This window comes from Saccopteryx leptura, chromosome 11 (genome assembly GCF_036850995.1).
Source record: "Saccopteryx leptura isolate mSacLep1 chromosome 11, mSacLep1_pri_phased_curated, whole genome shotgun sequence".
Taxonomy (NCBI): Eukaryota; Metazoa; Chordata; class Mammalia; order Chiroptera; family Emballonuridae; genus Saccopteryx; species Saccopteryx leptura.
Window position 1 is genome coordinate 76,532,146 of NC_089513.1, and position 22,859 is coordinate 76,555,004.

The 22,859-nt window shown below is 47.9% G+C and overlaps 1 protein-coding gene across 3 annotated transcripts in view; it reads right to left on the reverse strand.

The window, feature by feature from the left end:
• Window positions 1–22,859, reverse strand: part of SNX7 (sorting nexin 7) — a 76,984-nt gene that overhangs the window by 44,116 nt on the left and 10,009 nt on the right. For all 3 annotated transcript variants that reach the window (XM_066353494.1, XM_066353493.1, XM_066353495.1), the window contains exons 2-5: window positions 12,137–12,319; window positions 6,395–6,505; window positions 5,480–5,644; window positions 3,119–3,317 (exon numbers count right to left, since the gene is read on the reverse strand). In XM_066353494.1, the coding sequence (XP_066209591.1) occupies window positions 3,119–3,317; window positions 5,480–5,644; window positions 6,395–6,505; window positions 12,137–12,319 (658 nt within the window). The remainder of the gene's footprint in view (window positions 1–3,118; window positions 3,318–5,479; window positions 5,645–6,394; window positions 6,506–12,136; window positions 12,320–22,859) is intronic.

The following is a 22,859-nucleotide window of genomic DNA, read 5'->3' on the forward strand; positions in this document are numbered from 1 at the left end:
AAATAATAGAAAAAAAAAAACTTAATTAAAAAAATGAAAAGACCGTGATTGCCAGATTCTTGGATTTGAACCTGAACGGAACGGGCTCTCCAGCTCTGGCTCCCACAGCTACGACAGAGAACAGTCCACTACAGTGAGAGGAACCTGGACACGGGGGCTGTGTGTCCTCGGGACAAGAGACCCCCCAACCTCAGGGCTCCTGGCACTCACACCCCAAAAACGAGAGCTTGAATTGACAAGGCCCATCACAAAATCCGGTCTGCCTCGGAGCATTTCACCAAGATGAGAGGGTATCAAAGATCTCTAGCCTGTTCCCCTGCACAGGCAAATGTAAAGCGTATTGATACGTTATAAAAACCCTTAAGCATCGCCCTGGCCGGTTGGCTCAGTGGTAAAGCGTCAGCCTGGCGTGCAGAAGTCCCGGGTTCGATTCCCAGCCAGGGCACACAGGAGAAGCGCCCATCTGCTTCTCCACCCCTCCCCCTCTCCTTCCTCTCTGTCTCTCTCTTCCCTTCCCGCAGCCGAGGCTCCATTGGAGCAAAGATGGCCCGGGGGCTGGGGATAGCTCCTTGGCCTCTGCCCCAGGCGCTAGAGTGGCTCTGGTCGCAACAGAGCGACGCCCCGGAGAGGCAGAGCATCACCCCCTGGTGGGCAGAGCGTCACCCCCTGGTGGGCGTGCCGGGTGGATCCCGGTCGGGCGCATGCGGGAGTCTGACTGTCTCTCCCCATTTCCAGCTTCAGAAAAATACAAAAAACAAACAAACAAACAAAAAGACCCCTTAAGCATCAAGAGTTTTCAGCAGCCAATCTGAATGGGCAGTCCACTCAACTAGGCATTAAGAATCACCTTAACCGAACTAGAATTACAGAACCTTGTTACAACAATTAGCTTCTTGAGATTAAAAAAAAAAAGAAAGAAAAGAAGACAAATGGTAAATACAAGGGCAGCCCAAGAACGTTTAAATAAACAAACTATATTCAGTCCCGACAGTGACCTCATTACAGGTCATGTCAATGCTCAAGAAGGCACACAAAGGGCAACATACATTCAGCTACAACGATTCTTTTCTCTCTCTCTTTTAACAGCCAACTGCTTCTTGATAAAGCAAATTTCCCTTCCACCAAAACGTATGTTCACTCATTCACGTTTTCACTCACTGAGAAAGATTTTCATTGAGCACCTGCTACACGTGGGTCGCTATCTAGATACTAGAAATACAACAAACGTTTCCCTTGTTTGTCCTGACTGAACTTACAGTTTAATGGGGGGCACAAACCATAAAAAAAGCGCCATCAATATACATCGATATAGGGATCTGCAAGACTTCATTTCTAAAACCAATGTGTAGTAGGAATGTATTTCCTGACTTAGCCATCTGTTTTTAACATAGGTAAATGCAATCAGAAAATTAGCAAAAAGTCATCATGGAATTAGAAAAGAACATCACAGAATAAAGTCTGATAAACTAAAACAAACATACAAACAAACAAAAAAAACCCATCAAGAAACTAGACAAAGGAAGTAGTGCTAGAAAAATAAGAAAAAGGACCTATTTTCCAATATACAAATCTCTCTGCCACACTCAGGCCTAATACAGAGATCACTTGTTTCTTCCAAAATCACTAGGAAATGTGGAAACCCTACTTTCTGAAACGTCACTTCTTTGATTTTAAGCAGCGGTCCACGTTGAATATGGGAGCCAACTTACTACAGCTCCATCCCAAACCTTCAGCTCAGGGTTGATGCCCCGTTATCGTCTTGACTACCTTCCAAGTCATTTAAGGATCAGCAGTTGTCACCAAGCATCTGGGCAGAAGCCACACGTTGAAGGTGCAGTTCTAACCTCGTGTCCCTCAGGTCACGCGCCTCCTGCGTAAGGAGCTGGGAAGTCGTCACCCGGGCATAACAACTACTACAATGCTGAATAGGGTGAGAAGTCAACATCTCTTCTTGGAACTGCAAGGTGTGTGTGGGGGAACACAGGACAAGCAGCTGTCCCCCAGCACTGGAATGATAGATGGGTCAATGCAAGGACTCGGGCCTTTCTAGGACAGACACTCTGGAGGGGGAACCGGCTCAGGGACCAGTACCGGGGTAGGAGGCAGGGCCTGGAACCGAGAAAGGTCCGGGTGGACAACTCGGAGAGGCAGAATCTCCCGGCGACCCCGGGCCCTACAATGCCGTGAGATTCACCCCCGGGAGCTCGACCAGGTACCCACAGAACGGGCCAGTCAGAACCCCTCCTGCGTGGGAAAATGAAGCATGGTGAAACAGCCACAGCACCACGTTGTTCTTAACAAGGCCCGACCTCAGGGGACACCCTCCACAGAGCCCGGCGTGCCGGGATGCTGTCACAGCCTCACCGACCGACCGGCTGGGAGGGACGTGCCCAACTCCAGCCCGCTCTGGCCATCCCGTCCCGTTCCAGGGGGGAGGGAAATCCCGGAGCCTTTGGTGACGTCCAGTCCAGAGGCACCTGCGCAGGAGGAGACTCAGGCGTGACCGCAGGGCTGTAGGACGCTCCCCGCCCCCACACCTCAACACCCGGTGACCACAGTGTACACAGTTGCTCTCACCGGGTACGTCGTGTCCTGCTATCGAGAAAAAAAATCTCAAGGCTTATTTATACGAGGCAAACAACACAATCTGAGGAGACAGAGCAAACTTCTCCCACGGCAGGAACGTTGGAACTATGAGACCAGGAATTTAAATACAACTATGACTCAGGTGCTAGGGGCGCCGATGGGAAAGTGAGCAGCGGGCAAGACCAGACAGGCCCCGCAGACCGAGACAGAGATGCTGGTCACGAAGCAAAGACAAGCCTGGTCTGTGGGGGCGCAGTGGATAAAGCGTCAACCTGGAAATGCTGAGGTCGCCGGTTTGAAACCCTGGGCTTGCCTGGTCAAGGCACCTATGGAAGTTGATGCTTCCTGCTCCTCCCTCCTTTCTCTCTCCTCTCTCTAAAAATCAATCAATCAATAATATATACACACACACACACACACACACACAGCCAACACAAGCGCTAATGTCTCACTGTCCTACCGCCCTCTTGGATGTGACAATCTGTCAGAAAGTAAACACACTTTATGACCATGCCCTGGTGATGTTACATACCCCTTCCTTCCTTGTAAATTCTCTGAGATATTTTGTCTATCAAGTTGATCTTCTGGCTGAACGTTTCGATAAAGTCACTCATTTCCATGAACTCCTCGGGGCGGCTTCTGACCCCCCTCATGGACAGGGCGACCGCACGGACGGTCTGCCCCACCTTGCTGAGCAGTCCCGGCCCTTGCTTCCTGTGAGCAGACAGTTCCTAGAAACAAACAAACAAACAAACCAACCACATCAGAAGTGAAACATCAGTGGTCAAAGCACGCGATCACATTCCAGGACCCAACAGAAAAAGGAACCTGACGGAGAAGAAGAAAATAAAGGGAATTAAGACATTTCGTAGACGTCCACTTCTCCAGGCCGGTTTGAGGCGGGGTGGGTTTTATTAGGGCATAGTTCTTCTTCTAAGTGTCGGCTGCCTTGGTCACGGTCCTTCTCACAGTAAAACACGTCTCCGCGGTTCCTCAGAGCCCGCATCTTTAAAAGAGCAAGGTTTAGAAAGATCCTGGACCTGGCCGGTTGGCTCAGCGGTAGAGCGTCGGCCTGGCGTGCGGGGGACCCGGGTTCGATTCCCGGCCAAGGCACATAGGAGAAGCGCCCATTTGCTTCTCCACCCCCTCTCTGTCTCTCTCTTCCCCTCCCGCAGCGGAGGCTCCATTGGAGCAAAGATGGCCCAGGCGCTGGGGATGGCTCCTTGGCCTCTGCCTCAGGCGCTAGAGTGGCTCTGGTCTCGGTAGAGCGACGCCCCGGAGGGGCAGAGCATCGCCCCCTGGTGGGCGTGCCGGGTGGATCCCGGTCGGGCGCATGCGGGAGTCTGTCTGACTGTCTCTCCCCATTTCCAGCTTCAGAAAAATACAAAAATACAAAGAAAGATCCTGGAGAAGACAGAGAATGGTAGGAGATGCAGTCTACATTTTATAGTAGAGCCCTCCTGGAGAAAATGACGGAGAGAAGATTTCTCAGGGTCTACCTAAAAAGTAGTCCCTGAAAAAATAAATAAATTGGAAGATGCTGTGAAGTCTTTAGTTATAACAACAGCCAACAGGTATTCTGAGCTTGACACGTTCTGGACCCAATCCCCGCATTTTTAAACACGTAACTCACAACAAGAGAAGAGGTAGGTTCTCTGAGCACCCTCACTTTATAGAAGGAAGCGGAGACAGGGGAAGGGGCTTGCTCATGGGTCAGAGCAGGAAGGAATGGGCGGGGCTCAGAGCCAGGTGACAATGACTCACTCTAGTGGCTTTTGCTGCAAAGCCCTAACCTGCTTCGTCTTGGTTAAGTCACTAGGAGAGTTCCATAAATGGATACTCCCAGACCATAGCTCCTCAACCCACTGACGTGGGTCAGCTGGGATACCATCTCTCCCAGCTGGCTGGCTGGCTGGAAAGAGAGATTCTGAACAAGATACAAAACTAGCCATTTCACAGTGAGCCCAGGAGGGACAGGGACCGACTTGCGCAACAGAAAACATTTCCAATCAGCAGCATCATGTGGCGTGCAGATAAGAACTGGTACCCTGGCCCGACCAGGCAATGCATCTATAAGCCGGGGGAAGCGAGAGCGTCCCTTGAGGGAGTCAACACCCCCAGAGCCAGCACAGGCCACCGGCCCTGCCGAGCCGTCACTGCCACGGTTGACGGTAGACAGTGTCCCTATGAGCTTCTAGGATCCTGGAGTCAGGCCACCCGTTCGCTTCACAGAAGTCACAAAGGGCTTCCAGACAGCAGGACTATCCGTCATGACCGAGACAATCACTTTTTAGCTTCCATAGCTTTGGCAATGACTCAGAGATTGATTAAACTCAAAGTTGGTCGCTAACTGTTTCTTGATGAGTTTTCACAGGAGAAAAGAAAAAAAAAAAAGGAACAAGGAATGTACACAGTTTCTGTGTTAGAAATTAGACTGACAACCCCCCCCCCCCCCAATAAGTAACTGAAGGAAAAGTAAGAAATTGTATTATCTACCTAGGTATCTGTCAATCCATCCATCCACCCATCCACTCATCCATCCATTAAATAAAGACTTTTCTCCTAACTTTAAAGCCCTAATTCAAACATCCATTACTACTCAAAATAGTGGCAATAAAAGAAATATATTTGTATGTGTTCAGTATTGGCTATATATGACATTTAACAAGTCAGCTACCAAGAGAAACAGGGGTATGCAAGATGTAAGAAAAGTTCAAGATTTCTCTAATGTTTTCTATGTAGATTTGACACAGGGTTAAACCGGAAGGACATCCCTCTGGTACATTCTTCTTAATTCAAGGACCCGGCGGCCTGACCGATAAAGGTGCACAAGGGGACCGTCCACACGTAGAGACACTGAAAGACGGTAAGTCGAAAGCAAAATTCTTTTTACCCCAGCTTGTGCCGTAAGAAACATTTTGAAGTCTTCGTTAAATGTTAAAGTGGGATGAACAGCAATTCGGTTCAAAAACTTATGCAGCGCCTTCCTGCGCGTCTCAATGAAGTCATCGTTAAAGCGTTCCACCATCCCCTTCACGACGAACTTTTCTGGCAGTGGCTGAGGAAAGAAGAGAAAAGGAAAGTTAAAATGGTACCTGAGCATCAGGTGGCAGAGGATTGTAAGAAATGCTACCATTCCCATTTTAGAAGACTATTCAAACCTGTGATCCTTTCTCATAAAAATAGTTCTCAAAATTCACAGTGCTAAAACAAAACTCGTAAAATTTTAACATTACCGATAGTTAAAAAACAAACACCTACATCTGTACTTAGATAGAAAAGTTCAAAAAAAACTCATGTTTCCAAGATCAATGAATGGATTACACTGGATTTAAAAGTTTCAAAAATTTGGTTGCAGGGGCCCTGGCCAGCTGCTCAGTGGTAGAGCGTTGGCCCAGTGTACGGATATCCCAGGTTCTATTCCCGGCCAGGGCACACAGGAGAAGCGCCCATCTGCTTTTCCACCCCTCCTCCTCTCCTTCCTCTCTGTCTCTTTCTTCCCCTCCCGCAGCCAAGGCTCCATTGGAGCAAAGTTGGCCTGGGCACTGAGGATGGCTCCATGGCTTCTGCCTCAGGCACTAGAATAGCTCTGGTTGCAGCAGAGCAACGCCCTGGATGGGCAGAGCATCGTCCCCTGGTAGGCATGCCGGGTGGATCCCGGTCGGGCGCATGCGGGAGTCTGTCTGTCTGCCTCCCTGCTTCTCACTTCAGCAAAATACAAAAAAGAAAAAAGTTGGTTGCAGGCATTCTAACAATTCCCAAGACAAGATGGCAGCTCCTCCATGCAGAACGCCGTGGGTGGGCTTACGGGGACAATCAGGGTGGGGTGCGCGTCTTCGAGCCTCCCCTTCAACCAGAGGAAGTCCTGGTAACGTCTCCTCACTTCAAACTCACTGGAGTCAAATTCCCCACGAGATGTCTGCAGGGAGTGGGAGAAAAATCACAGCACAGGCGAGGTAAGTGACAGCAGACAGTTGCCGCCGGTTCGTTAAGACATTCTTAAATAAATGGGTCTCTAAGAAACCTGAGCTAATTCTAATTATTCAGTGTTTGTCAGCCTGTACTTCATTCTTTTTTTCTTTCTTTTTTTTTTTTTTTTTTTTTTTTGCAGTCATCAATTCCTGGAGCAGATGAAACAAAGCAACATGTCCGGCATTTCCAGAAGGAAAGCAAACATCACGCGCAAATGTAAGATCCAACCCGGAAAATCTGTCTGAGCGCGGCCATCTGCCTTCCGCAAGTCAGACGCGAACCGCTCTTCCCCCTGGCACGGCTGCCTTGCTAACAAGAACATGTGTTCTGCATTTAGGTTTCAAATAGATGTCTTTTCTCACGACGACCAGAATTCAGAATTTGAGGAAAGTCCTATTATTGCAATTTGGAAAAAAGAAAAAAAGGAAAAAAAAAAAAAAAAAAAAAACCTGAACATAACTGAGAAAAAAAAAAAAATGTTTTCCTGGAACACGCTCCAATGAAGGGCTTTGCTAACATTCGCTTTCAGTATGCGAAAAACTCTAACGTTCTACAGAGTGACTGTACCCGCGGTTTAAAAGAAACGTTATTAATGGGGCTCGGATGAGAAAAGAAAATGTTCCTGTCATTCTCAAGGGATTTTAATTTGAGTTATATGCGTGACTACTAAAAATTAAGCAGATACATTAAAAGGTCCGTTCTCAACAAACCAAACTCTGTGCCAACATGTGACAAGAACACGGGTGTGGTGTCACCCTCAGTTCTAGTGCCTGGCTCCTGAGCCAAGTACCAAAATCGATTCCCTAACAAATGCTCACCTCTCAGAAGAAAACAGTCACTCCCACCAGTATCTTACTCAACTGACTCTTTGCATATTAAAGATCACACCCGGTAATATGAAGGTTGAGATTTTGCTGGAGGAGTAAAGATGGAATCATTGTTGCATGTGTATTTCCTTCTCACCCCAAAGCACCCACACAGGTAAACACAGCTGTAAAATTGAGCCATTCACCTCATAAGCAACCCTTAATAGGCTCACAGACGCTGTCCTTTCCAAGACTTCTTCTTTTAAAATGAATGTTTAGAATATCACATGCTGCATCTTAATCAAACATTCCCTTTCTAGTGGATAAAGTGGAGGTCCATGAGATGCCGAAGTCTAAAGAACTAAATGTTCACAAAACACTATAAAAATCTTAACTATTATGCAACATGGTAAAAAAAAAATAGGGAGACTAAATCTGGTAGAAGCAGAGTTTAACAATACATATGCGTTGGTGTGTGTACATATACGTGCAAACATACACACACACACACACATATATATATACATACACGCACACAAAACACGGTTCAGAGTCGCTCATTAAACAATATTTCTCGAACGCCTCCTTGCACCCAGCACAGATGGGCAGGTTCGCTACCCATTTCCAAGGGGGAAGAAAAAAAAAAAAAAAACAAAACCTGGCAGCGCTAAAAATAAAAACGCTCCAACGCTGAGCAGTGAAGATTGAGCTTCCTTTGTCCTCAGGAATTTCTAGCACTTTACAAATAAACATAAGACAAGGGGAAGATATAATATAAAGACCAGCAAGAGGAAGCTATAAAATCAAGTCACATGACGGCTGCTTCTGTCTTTCTCACTGCCAGGGACTCACAACAGTTCTCTTCCCCGAGTGCAGCAGCAGCAGGCTGAGGACAAGTCTGCAGGGCAGGGCAGTATTGCTACCTACTGTCACGCCTGCTTCTCCCCCTAAATGGTTAAATACGTATAAAAGACACACACACACACATACACACACACACACACACACATATGTATGAACATGACAAGGGACCTATCAGCTGGGTTCAGAGCACAACTACGGTCCCTCTAGCAGGGACAGAATCATTGCCCCGTCTGAAGTGGCCAATCTGGGTCATCGGAAGCCAGATCAAAGCTGCATAATGGGACTTGATGACCGATGTCCAACTCAGAATGAACGTGTGTTCTCAAAAGTAAACATGGAGCACACATAACGCTTCTTGTCCAGAACACAGTTTTCCAGGGAAGCCATACTGTACGTCAGGGGTCCCCAAACTTTTTACACAGGGGGCCAGTTCACTGTCCCACAGACTGTTGGAGGGCCGTACTATAAAAAAAACTATGAACAAATCCCTATGCACACTGCACATATCTTATTTTAAAGTAAAAAAACAAAATGGGAACAAATACAATATTTAAAATAAAGAACAAGTAAATTTAAATCAACAAACTGACCAGTATTTCAATAGGAACTATGCTCCTCTCACTGACCACCAATGAAAGAGGTGCCCCTTCCAGAAGTGCAGCGGGGGCCGGATAAATGGCCTCAGGGGGCCGCATGCGGCCCGCGGGCCGTAGTTTGGGGACCCCTGCTGTACATGGTGCTTAACTTGTCATGTCTGACCATAACAGCGTGGAGTCACTGGAACTTAGGACTAACGGACTCATGAGATCCACATCCCCAAAATGCATGCATTCGACAAGCTCTGACTTTCAGACTAGGGCGGTGACCCTTAGCTCTGAGGAGACAGAAGACTGCTTTTGAGGGGAAATGAATCTAAGACTCAAGAACAGACTTCAACGCCTGCTTGCACACCGACAGGCATTTATGAGTTTGTCCTCATGATGAGCATAAGTGAGGCACGACCTTTATTAGGTCTTGGTTCTCACTTCTCTATGTACTAAGGGAGGGCACACCTCTAAAAGAAAAAAAAAAAGTCCTTCTATAGAGCAGTCCCCTCAGATATTCCAACTTGGAGAATAAAAGGTAATTTCCCAGAGGGTAACAGATGTCAGGAACGTGGGTTTCCTGATAAAATTATTTATAGTCTGGTGGTCATTCTTCGATATTCCTAAGTATGTATATGTGCAGCTGCCCTTAAAATCTTAGTGTCCATATAAATTTTTATACAACAGAAAACTCAGGGTAGCCTGACCAGGCAGTGGCACAGTGGATAGAGAATTGGGCTGGGATGTGGAGAACCCAGGTTCAAAACCCCGAGGTCGCTGGCTTGAGCACAGGCTCATCAGGCTTGAGCGCAGGGTTGCTGGCTTGAGCGTGGGATCGTAGACATGACCCCATAGTCTCTGGCTTGAGCCCAAACGTCGCTGGCTTGAAGCCCAAGGTCGCTGGCTTGAGCAAGGGATCACTCGCTGTGCGGCAGCCCCCCCCCCCCCCCGGGTCAAGGCACATATGAGAAAGCAACCAATGAACAACTAAGGTGCTACAATGAAGAATTGATGCTTCTCATCTCTCTCCCTTCCTGTCTGTCTGTCCCTATCTGTTCCTCTCTCTGACTCTCTGTCTCTGTGTCAGGAAAAAAAGAAACAACAAAAACAAAAAACCCCACAAACTCAGGAAAGCTGTCTCTGAACCTCGAAATTAGACGGGTTACCCCATGCTAAAAAATGCTATATTTTTCTGCCATAGCATTTAAAACAATAGTTAAACCATTAAGCATATAACTGAAGCTCTGTAAAGGTGGAGGATGGATGTGTGTTTTTTTTGGTTGCTGATGTTGTCTTAACATACCTGAGACATAACTGGCACTTAACAGAACTTAGTTGAATATATGAGTAAAGGAATCCTTGAAGAACAAAGGAAATACTATGTTTGAGAACATAATACACACCTACGAAATGTTAATACAATATATTTGTGCCTGCAATGCATAGTCTGGTATAACTAGGTAGAGTCTCTATACTAGGATTTAGTAAAAGTAATTAAAAGTAGAACAAAGAAACTGAGCTTGGAAGAGTTAAAACGATAGACAGGCATAAACATTTAACAGGAAACGTGTAGTATGAAAGTAAACTGTCAGGAGTTTAATCTCAGCTGGGCTAATCATTCTGCTGTGTAACCTTTGACAAGTTAATGAGTTACAATGTCTTCATTCACAAAATGGGGATAAATCAGAAGACGGCTGTAGGCTTCACTGAGCCACAATGTATCAAGTGAGAGCATCTCCCGCACAAAGTAGCCACACAATAAATGCTGGTTCAACTCACTGCGACTTTGTCACTATTTCTGCCACACTACACAGGCAGGATCTCTGACGTGGGACGGAAACAGGGATAGCACAAGAATTGTAAACTATGATCAGAATGAGATCCTTTCGGTCGGTGGCTTATAGAAAATCTCTCTCTGAGAGCAAGAAAGGATGAGAAAATCATTCAGTTTCACAAATTCTTTGCTAGACAGGATGGTGACAAGGGACGATGCCAATAGTAGCCACAGGAGGAACCCTCTCTATTCTTAGTACTATGTCTGTCTTAACACATTAGACGCTCACAAAGGCCTTCTGAGGTTAGCGCTGTCTTTACAAACGAGGAAACTGCGCAGAGAGAGGTGAATGGCATTGCCCAAGACACACAGCGAGGAAGGAGGGGGATCAAGGTGCATCCCCTCGCTGTCCTGCTACGGCTACGATACTCGCTCACTCATTTACCAAAAGAAGTCACACTGCTTCATTACTATATCCTCGGGCTTGTGGTTGGAGTTGGGGAAAACTAAGATACAGTTACCTTCCTTGGGAAGCCCACTGACTCCGGTATAAACACAAATATAACATGTACTTATCTGCTCGCACACGGGCGGGTGACAGTGGCTGAGGACCTGTGTGCCCGGACCCCGGCTGAGTGCGTTACACTGATTACCTGTCCTGAGTCAACCCCCAGAGCGGCAGGATGTCTACCCACAGCGGTGGCGGGCGCCGGGGCGGGTAGCCCAATGGGTGGCGTCTTGAAAAATAAGCAGTAGTTATTCTGTCTGAGAGGGGGCGGGACATACCAGACAGACGAAGACTCATACGCAAAGTCAGGAGAGCAAGAAAGAGCCCCGGATAGGCAGGTCACAGAAGCAGGTCGCTAGGTGCGGAGAGCGGAGACACTACGAGGGACAGGCGTGGGTCTTGTATGGTGGTGGGGACCAGACGGGGTGCTTTCTAAAGGCTGTGATTGTACACAGGTCTTTCTTAAAATGGTGACAGCATGAGGCTGTTGTATTTTGTCAGATGCAAAGTCTTTTTTTTTTTTTTTTTTTTCTTTTGCGGAGTTTGTCCTAAGATTAGGGCTACTTGGGCTCTGGAGTTACTGAACACCAGCACAGCTCGTGTAGGCCATAAAGACGGCCACTTGCTTCCTCTGGAACACAAATGGCATTATTTTGAGGAACCCTCAGAAGAAAGGTGAATAACAAAATATTACAACCTGCTTTTAACTCATTGGTCTCTTCATCAGCCAATGGGGGCTCTTCTTCTCCAAAGATAGTTCTGTATCAGTTTTTTTTTTTATACTAAAAACTTAAAAATGTTTCTATTTTAAGAAGCAGGACTCCGAAGAGGTGAGTGACCCTTCCGTTGGTCGGATGGGACTCGGGGCAGGCGAAGGGTCGATACGACGTGAGGTCTTAGCCAAAGCGGTTGAGAAAAAGCAAAGTCACCTCAGCAGAGAGACGCCCCCCCACCCGCCGCTGAGCATCCCCGTGACCGCGACACACCTCCCAAAGCCCAGAGACGGGCACTGCACGCAGCAGGACGCGCGCTCCCCGCGTACCTTGGTGACGATCCTGTAAGTAATGAAGGTTTCGATCGTGGTGACGTGGCTTTCGGGGTCGTCGACCGTGATGAAGAGATCTTTCAAGTCCGGCTCGTCTTCAAACTTGACCTGGTTAATCATCGATAAAGGGGACGTCGGCATCACAGGGCTGAAGGAGTTCATGTCCGTGAACGAAGCATCCTGAGGAATGAAGCAGGCAAAGGGTCACAGCTACAGAAAAAACTAAAAAAAGAGTGAAAACCCACTTTTCCTTAGATCCCACAACTACGGATGGAGCGCGTCGAGAACAAAGGGCAGCTGGACGCGTGGTCCCGCAGGGTAGATGGGACAGGTGTTTTCATCTCGGGCTGCCTCTCAGACCCTACAGAGGACAGCACAGAAGCAAACAAACAAATAAAAATGAAACCAGACCAGAAGGCATCCACCCTCAGGGTCAAGACAAGAGACAAAGCCAAGTTTGCTTTTTCGGAAACTGGAAATCCGAGTGCCGGGCAGTCACTGGGAGGTCAGGGCAAAGAAAAGCTGAAAGGTAAACTGAGGTGGGACCGGCGAATCGGGAAGAAGAAGGTGCATTTACCACCAAGAATCCCCAAAAGACTCGGAACCAGAGTCACCAGAAACCGGGACGTGGCGCGGGGGTGGAGCTAAAACCGGAGCGTTGGCTGAAAAGCTAATAAAACAAAAAGAATTAGGACCTCGGCGTCCCTCACCTGTCCCATCTGGGAAGGCGACCTTCCTCCTCGGCTCTGCAGGAAACTGCAAGGTGCCCTCTGAGTGTCTGTGTACGCAAGGGCGGGGGGCGGGGTGGAGGGGGCCGGGGTGGAGGGAGACAGGCCCTAGAAACCGGAGACCCCGAGGGAGTCCTACCCCCTCCCTGGAGAGGTGCCCAGGCCACTGGCCTCGCTGGCCCGTCCGTGCTGGCAGGCAGCTGACCGGAGGGGTCCCTGTAACACCCGAGTTATTTCTTCAGTAGCAGTAAGCCTTCTCCAACTCTGTGCTTTGCATCTTTTTTTGTTTTGTTTTGTTTTGTATTTTTCTGAAGCTGGAAACGGGGAGAGACAGTCAGACAGACTAGTCAGACAGACTCCCGCATGAGCTCGACCGGGATCCACCCGGCACGCCCACCAGGGGCGACGCTCTGCCCACCAGGGGGCGATGCTCTGCCCCTCTGGGGCATCGCTCTGTCGCGACCAGAGCCACTCTAGCGCCTGGGGCAGAGGCCAAGGAGCCATCCCCAGCGCCCGGGCCATCTTTGCTCCAGTGGAGCCTCGGCTGCGGGAGGGGAAGAGAGAGACAGAGAGGAAGGGGAGGGGTGGAGAAGCAGATGGGCGCTTCTCCTGTGTGCCCTGGCTGGGAATCGAACCCGGGTCCCCCGCACACCAGGCCGACGCTCTACCGCTGAGCCAACCGGCCCGGGCCTTTGCATCTTTAAGATACTTTTTTTCTCCAAAAGTAAGAAGATACATTTGAACCGAATAGTTCTCTGTTGTTATGAAAAGACCAGAGGCATCTGACTCAGAGATAAACCCAGCAACAAGGTCCCTCTTAGTTTAGCAACAGAGCCAGCCAGTCCTGAGGGAAAGAAGATCCTGGAAAGGGAACCCCCAAAACCTGGGGTCTCATCCTGTCGCTGCCACTGACTACGGGCGAGGTCACCCTGAACACTTAGTTCAGCCTTTCTAGGTGGAAGTAAGGAGCTGGGCTTAAAAACCTCCAAAAAATCTTTCTCACGAGGCTAAAATAATACAACTTCCAAGCCCATGAGTACAGTAAAATGCAGGAAAATTCTGATATTTTGATAACAGGTACTATTTTTTTAGTACGAAAAATGAAAAAAAAAAAAAAGTCTGAAATCATAACATGGGCTTGTTTCTCCTTCAAATCAATTTAAATGCTTTCGAAGCATCAAAGACACGGACAGCACCATTCTCAAGGCCCCTCCCACACAAAACGTGAGTAGTTCAGCATCTGGGTAAGCCTCCGGTACAATAACATAGGAGATATTAAGGTAGGACACGTGAGTGGAAGAGACAAGGACAATGGCTGCTTTGATTGACAAGGTTCAGGTTACCGCGATGACAGAAAGATCTGTGAAAGAAAAAAACCACTCAGGCACAACTGAAGATCATGCCCCCAAAAAGTCAATGACCAGCTACAAATGGGGTTAATCAGACAAATGAAAACACAGAGGCAATAAGTGTTTTACAACAAGAGTTCAGTGAAATAAATTACGGTATATCCCTATGATAGGATAGAATAAAGCGATTAAAAGCAATGTTTAAGAAGAATATGTTGTAACTTGGAAAAAGGTTCACAGTGTGTTATGAAGAGAACAGAGCAGGTTCTAAAATTTGTGCACACGTAGATTCTAGTGTACATATGTGTGCATGACAGAGGGGAGGAGAGGGGAGGAGAGAAAAGTGTGTGTGTGTGTGTGTGTGTGTGTGAGAGAGAGAGAGAGAGAGAGAGAGAGAGAGAGGGAAGAAGGGAGGGAAAGGGGGAGGGAGAAGGATGGAGGGAGGATGCACTCAATGTGGATGAACTTAAAAGTGAAACACAAAAAAAGTTAAAAGTTACTCCAGCTGTCGGGATTGCAGCCAAATCCCATACTTTTCTACACGAGTTTCTGTAGTTCCAAACATTCTAAAATAAACATGTATTTTGGAAAAAAAAATACTAAAATAGTTAAAAGTCAACATTGTACGTCATTCATTCAGAGGCAGCAAAAACTGTCATAAATTCAAAGAGTTGCCCGGGGCCATTTTGGCAGAAGACCTGGGATTACCTCTGAGGATTTTTCTTTACTCACTAAAGTTGCATAGTTACGCTGAAAATTTAAAAATATACTGTAATATCAGTTGGCTCAGTGATAGAGCATCAGCCTGGTATGTGGAAGTCCCTGATTCGATTCCCAGTCAGGGCACAGAGGAGAAGCACCCATCTGCTTCTCCACCCCTTCCCCTCTCATTTTTATTTTTTCTCTCTCTCCCTTCCCCTCTCCTCCTACAGCCATGGCTCAAATGGAGTGAGTTGGCTCCAGGTGCTGAAGATGGCTCCATGGCCTCTGCCTCAGGTGCTAAGAAGAGCTCAGTTGCTGAGCAACAGAGCAACACCCCAGATGGGCAGAGCATCACCCCCTGGTGGGCTTACTGGGTGGATCCCGGTAGGGGCGCATGCAGGAGTCTGTCTCTCTGCCTCCCCTCCTCTCACTAAATAAAAAAAAATAAAAAATAAATAAATAAAGACGCTGTAAGCACAAACTGCTGGGATTGTCAAAGCACAGGAGAGGAGGTTAAGACAATGGAATACTAAGCAGCCATTAGAAGCAGAGATTAGAAGTTCCAAATAAATGTGCAATCGGCACGTACAAAAATCTCTCTCAATCGCCATTTCGTATAAAGAGCGGTTTTTTTCCAGGCTGACAAGTTTTGATTTGATGGGTGAACGTACTTTAAATGCCACTGTCCCAGCTGACGGCCACGTGCTTCCGCCTTCGACGCGGTGCCCCTCCTAACTCACCACAGCCCAGTTCTTCTACCTACCACATAATTTAGCGTTCTATTCCTCCTGCTTAAAACGCACCCCTCTGCCGAGGGGGGCATCTCAGCACGAACTGACAGAGGCTCATGATGCCGACAGGTACAGTGCCAGCGCGGCGGCATCATAAAAGCACGCCTCGGTATCGAGCCAAGGGGAGAAAATGACAGGCTGGAATTTAGCAACCTCTGAGATTCCAGGAGAAGGATTTAAATGACTATGACTCACTCAAAAACATTCTTAAAACCCTCAATAAAACTGACTATCCAAAGCGTTTTCTTTTCACTTTGGGGAAGAAGAAAAAAAAGGAAAAAAAAAAAATAGAGAAAAGGAAAGAGTGTCTAACTGATCGTACACAGGGGATTTGCGTCAGTGAAGAAGATGAGTGCTTGAGAAGATCCAGACGGGCACGTAACCCAAGACGCACGCCGTCTCACCTTCTGTGGTTGATGCTTTTCAGGAGAAATGGATCGTTAGCGTTTGTTCTTTTCCAAGCAAGGGCCTCGCCTCCGCAAAGAGGCGTGCCTCCTTCCCCTGCTCGTCCCTGTCCCTCACACTGCGCCTCCGTTTATATAGTCCCATTGACTCCTAGCACTTGCACACATATCCATTATCTTACGATCTTCTAGACCAGGGGTCTCAAACTTGCGGCCCGCCGAACAATTTTGTGCGGCCCGCAGACTAATCCACGAAGTTCAAAATATTTTGGATAAAATTAAGTAAGCCTAGGGGCCTACTTGTATTTTTCATTTCTCTAGCATCCTAGCTAGATATTAGCTTAGTTAACAGCAGTTGTGATGCGAACTACAGTTTCTGGTCGTTTTGTGACACTGAAAAGTGTTGCGTAACAGTTGCCTTTTATAGACCTAGTGCGGCCCGCCGAACGGCTGTGATCTTGCTCTGTGGCCCACATGCTGAGTTAAGTTTGAGACCCCTGTTCTAGATGATAAGAATACATCTTTTTAATTTTTTTTTCTTCCCAGGATTAAACCAAAAGGGTAATTATCTGCGTGGTAAATCTCTGTTTCCTAAATAACACTGAATACCTTTCTTGTTACAGTGAAAACCACACAGTCACACATACACACAGTCACACACACACACACACACATGCAGACACCACACACACGCACGTGACAGGAAAGTCTTGGGATGGTTTCAGGCTGAGACCTGCACACGTGCAGTAGAGAAGCCCAATTGTTGTAGGACGTCTTGTCTTTCATTCTCACTCCAACCGAACACATCCACTGCAAGAGAAACCACGGAAGTGACTTCACTGGGGGGCGGGGTGAAAAAGGCACTGGTTGCCTGACCAGTGGTGGAACAGTGGCTACGGCATCAGCCTGGGGCACGGAGGTCCCAGGTTCAAACCCCTGAGGTCGCCGGCTTGAGCGTGGGATCACAGACAGGCTCCCGTGGTTGCTGCCTTGAGCCCAAAGGTCTCTGGCTTGAAGCCCAAAATCACCGGCTTAAGACCCACTGGCTTGAACAAGGGGTAAGTGGCTTGACCTAACCCCCCGCCCCCACCATCAAGGCATGTATGAGAAGCAATCAATGAATAACTTGTGACACAACTACAAGCTGATGCTTCTCATCACTCTCCCTCTCGCTTAAAAAAAAAAAAAAAAAAAAAAAAAAGATATCGGACTTGTCTTCGCATGATACTAGAATTTACTGACAAAATCATTTGCACATGTACATCTGCCTTGCTGTTACTTTTGGGTTACTATGAGAATTTGTTACATGTCTCCTGGTACCTCAGAATGTGACCTTATTTGGAGAGAGGGTCTTTTACAGAAACAATCAAGTTAAAATGTGGTCATTGGGGTGGGTTCTGATACAACATGACTGGTGTCTTTATCAAGAGGGGACATCTGGACACAGCGACATCTACGGAGAGAGGCCAGTGTGAAGTCACACAGGGAGAAGACGGCCAGCCATCCACCAGCCAAGGTGAGAGGCCTGGGAGACACCCTTCCTCACTGCCCTTGGAAAGAACCAGCCTGGCTGACACCCTGGCCTCAGACTTCCAGCCTCCGCAACTGTGAACAAACACACTTCCGCTGTCCGAGGCCCCTGCTCGCTGGCGGTCTGTCACAGCAACCCCAGAACACTCACAGCGTTTCTATACAAAGGGTTATATGCAGTCAAAAGTTAAGGAAGGAAGTGAAGGCAGAAAGGAAGGAAGAAGGGATGGGTAAAATAGTTCAGCCCTGCCACATTCATTCATCTTTTTTACAGGTTCACAACCAACTCCAGTAACTCCTTTTTCTTTTTTTATTCGGTGACAGGAGGGAACTCCCATAGGTGCCCTGATCGGGATCCACCCAGCAAGCCCACTAGGGGGTGATGCTCTGGCCATCTGGGGCTGTTGCTCCGTTGCTCAGCAACTGAGTTCTTCTTAGAGCCTGAGGCAGAGGTCAGAGAGCCATCCTCAGCACCTGGGGCCAACTCACTCCAATCGAGCCATGACTGCAGGAGAGGAGAGGGAGGAAGGGAGGGAGGGAGGGAGAGAGAGAGAGAGAGAGAGAGAGAGAGAGAGAGAGAGAGAAGCAAGGGGAGGGGTGGAGAAGCAGATGGGTGCTTCTCCTCTGTGCCCTGACCTGGAATTGAACCCGGGACATCCACACGGCAGGTCAATGCTCTTCCTCTGAGCCAACCAGCCAGGACCCAATTCCAGTAATTTCTGAGACGTGTTTTCATGCTATTAGGTGTTTCCAAGGTCCTACCATGGAAGTCAATAAAACCTCATGGCTGAAATGTAAAACAAACAATATTTGAATACTCATGAGGTAAACACCAACAAGAAACAGGTGACAAGGTGAGCGACGACCTCTCTCCAAGGTGTCCGTCCTTCCTTCAGAGCCCTCTGCACAGTGGCACTCAGGAGCGCCTCACCAATCACGCCACAAATCACTCTGAGGGCTCTAAACCACGTCTGCCATCTGTGAACACACAGCTCTTTTCTTTCCACAAGTAGAGGGGGAGAAAATCCATGCGAGAAGTGTGATAAATCAGAACGCGGGCATGAAAAGGCCACGCAAATAGAATTGCTGATATCAGCCCAGGAAACGCGCACGCCCGGGGACATCTGGTAGGAAAGCGACTTCTCGCAGAAGGCGCTGGAAGGAGAAGCCATGTCGTTCCAAGGGACACTTGTCTTGATGGGTCTAAATTTAGGCTGAGCAGCTGTGCTTTTGGTTTACGACTCCTTCCTCTCCGCCTGTTCATAATAATAATAAAAAGTTAGAAAGGGCCTCCCGTGGAATGCTGTGGTACGTGTGACGGGGTAGGGAGCCAGCCTGCGTTGCGCTCTGTAAGAGGGCACACTGCCCCCCAATCTTGTTGAACACATTTCTCATGGTGCGTAACACCTATACCCTTGCATGCATAGACCACTACTGATAGATCCATTTTTTGTGTCTGTAGTGCTCCTCTTTTCCACCTGTGTTGCCTTGAATAGAGTTGGACTTTCTTGGGTTTTGTGCACTACACAGCTGTACTGACCATAGAAAGTCTTCACAGAACTTATTTTAATTAATTATTTTATTTTATTTTATTTTTTTACAGAGACAGAGAGAGAGTCAGAGTGAGGGATAGACAGGGACAGACAGACAGGAACGGAGAGATGAGAAGCATCAATCATTAGTTTTTTCATTGCGCATTGTGACACCTTAGTTGTTCATTGATTGCTTTCTCATATGTGCCTTGACCGCGGGCCTTCAGCAGACCGAGTAACCCCTTGCTGGAGCCAGCAACCTTGGGTCCAAGCTGGTGAATTTTTGCTCAAACCAGATGAGCCCATGCTCAAGCTGGCGACCTCGGGGTCTCGAACCTGGGTCTTCCGCATCCCAGTCTGACGCTCTATCCACTGCGCCACCGCCTGGTCAGGCACATAACTTATTTTGACATTATTTGTTTGGCATTATTTTCCCCTCTGGCAAAAAATTAAAAATTTTTTTTTTTTTAATTTTAAAAAAGTCTCTGTAGTCAGGCAGAGCTAAACTTAATTTAAGCTGACTTCCAGTTTAGACACATGCCACTTGTGTGAACCTGGTCATGTCACTTGACGTCTGAGGCTCAGTTTTCTCACTCGTAACCTCGCAGAGAGGTCAAGTCTCACCCTGGGTCAGAAAGGATTAAGGGGAGGATAAAGAAAGGGGAGTAAATGTGATGTATACATTCTCTGCTTGAGGTTTTTCTTTTTTGTGAATTACATATGTAAACCTCACCACAGCCTGGGACAGACAGTATGTTCCATGACCCAGCAGTGAAAACCTACCACACCATCATGGAGAACATGGGATCTTCATACACTAAATGTCAGGGCGAAGAAAGCAAAATGGAGAAGAATTCACACAAGATGGTATTTATCTTTAAAAGTCCCAAAAGGTACAAGATCCAAAATTGCATAAATCCTTAAAATATGTTGCTTCAAGATACATACATAAACTTTTATAAAAACCAAACAGGCCCTGGCCGGTTGGCTCAGCGGTAGAGCGTCGGCCTAGTGTGCGGAGGACCCGGGTTTGATTCCCGGCCAGGGCACACAGGAGAAGCGCCCATCTGCTTCTCCACCCCTCCCCCTCTCCTTCCTCTCTGTCTCTCTCTTCCCCTCCCGCAGCCAAGGCTCCATTGGAGCAAAAATGGCCCGGGCGCTGGGGATGGCTCTGTGGCCTCTGCCTCAGGCGCTAGAGTGGCTCTGGTCGCAACATGGCGACGCCCAGGATGGGCAGAGGATCGCCCCCTGGTGGGCAGAGCATCGCCCTGGTGGGCGTGCCGGGTGGATCCCGGTCGGGTGCATGCGGGAGTCTGACTGTCTCTCCCTGTTTCCAGCTTCAGAAAAATGCAAAAAAAAAAAAAAAAAAAAAACCAAACAGGCCCTGGCCGGTTGGCTCAGTGGTAGAGCATCAGCCCTGCGTGTGGAAATCCTGGGTTCCATTCCCAGCCCGGGCACACAGGAGAAGCGACCATCTGCTTCTCCACCTCCCTCCCCCTTCTCCCTTTCTTTCTCTCTCTTCCCGTCCTGCAGCCATGGCTCAAATGGTTTGAGCAAGTTGGCCCTGGGCGGGGCATGGGAATGGCTGGGCGGCCTCTCCTCAGGCACTAACATAGTTTGGTTGCTGAGCAACAGAGCAGTGGCCCCAGATGGGTGGAGCATCGCCCCCTAGTGGGCTTGCCAGGTGGATCCCGGTCGGGATGCATGGGGGAGTCTGTTTCTGCCTCCCCTCCTCTCACTGAACAAAAAAGAAAGAGAGAAAAGAAAACCAAACAAAATGCTAAACAATATTCAGATCACTTCCCTCTCAGCAGATGGGAGACAACCTGGGGGCAGGCCGCACAGGGATATCGAAATTTGGGGATTATGTTTTATTTCCGAAGCTGAATAGTGAGAATGTGGATGCAAATTTTATTATGCTAGCATGAGGGGCCTGCAAACAGTTTCAAGAAAAGGGGCCAGATAGTAAATTTGAGCCCTGGCCATTGTAGTGTGAACACAGTCACAGGTAAATCATCCCTGAGTCAGTGAGACTGAATGCCAATAAAACTTTATTCACAAAGCCGACCCGATCTGACCCACAGGGCGTGGTCACCCTCCCCACCGCGACTTTATGCCACAGATATTATAGAGTCACGTAATACAGAGAGACAGATATAACATACGTAGACTTTTATATATATATATTTGTATGCATGAAAACATTCTACAACAAAAAATCATTTTAGAAGTTTGAAAAAGCATTAAAAAGGTGCAGTGAAATAGGATAAGGATATATTCTTGATGACTGAGAACTGTGCATTGATTTTCTTCTCCCAGTTTTCTCATGAACCTTAGAAATAAAAACAAAGTATTCTTGGCCATTTCCAGGTAGACAGAAGATTTAGCATTTGCATATCTTTTAGAGGCTTCTTTTTTTTTTTTTTTAATACCCTCAGACGCACATACACACACACTCACAAATTCACATGTTTAATGACCTCGGTCAAGATGCCTGCCTGCCTACAGGAGCAAGAACAAGGAGAGAACTAGTAAAACACTGGGGCTGAAAGGCAGCCAGGACTTCCTCCCTAATATATGTGACATATGCAGATAGGTTGTCACTGCATGCCGAAGACACTTCGAGCCACGAATGCTGACTCCACAGATGAGGGGGGTCTGCCGAACTTCCCTTCCAATACGCTCGGGTCCTGGGGACACAGGAAAACCCCCCCTGTTGAGGGTTCACTGGTGACTTAAGGAGGGAGAGCAAGCCAGGAAGAATAACTCCCCTGAGCAGAACCCCTGCCAAGGTGGAGCATGAGTCCCCCAGGCAGATAACACAGCAGACCCCGCTCAGGAAGGTGATCCAAAGGGTTCCTAAGGTGCGCACACTAGATAGGCAAGGCGGAGCTGGGTTCTGGGACAGAAAATCAAAACTACTCGTCTGCACCAGAGGGCTGTCTCCACAGACATTCTCCAGGGAAAGGCTGTACCTGGACACCCAATTACACCAGCAATCCAGGTGCGTTTCTGCAGGGACTGAATACAGCCTTATAAACAGATCAGGAAAACGAGCAGTTCACGCCTCTGTTCCCAGAATAGCCTCCTCCCCTCGTACTTCTCGACAGCCTGGCAGACTCAAAAGGAATGACTCACGCAGAGGGCAGCCTTTCAGAAGCAATTCCAGAATTTCAGTCACTGAAAGCGCCTGCCTTAGTTATTTCAAACTAAACGTGTCCCTCCTTCGTCTCGGTCTTGCAGCCAGGGAGGGGAGGTGCCACCTGGTACAGGGATGTGGCATCTCAGAGTCTGAGAGGAAGCCATCTGCCGCACAGCTAGAGGTCTGTAAGGATCGGGACGGTCTCACTCAGGTCCTCATGAGCATTACCCAACTGGAGCTCCTTAATTGTGACTAATGCCTTTCCATTTATCTCAATTACGCTTGGGCAATTTTCTTGCCTGGTGGAAAGTGTTCTGTTCTTTTTTTATTACTATTTTTTATTTAACACTATAGAAAAATAATTGGTTTTCCTTATTCTGAAAGGTCCAACATGCCATTTGCCTATCCCTTAGCCACAAGACCGTTGTGGGAGGTGCCCCATGACCCCCTCCTGGTTGATTACTATGTAACTTTTCAGTGCCTCCTAGGAAGGCAAAGAGTGCCCTAGCCCCGAGGCTTTGCAGGTGGGATCCTGAGGCTGT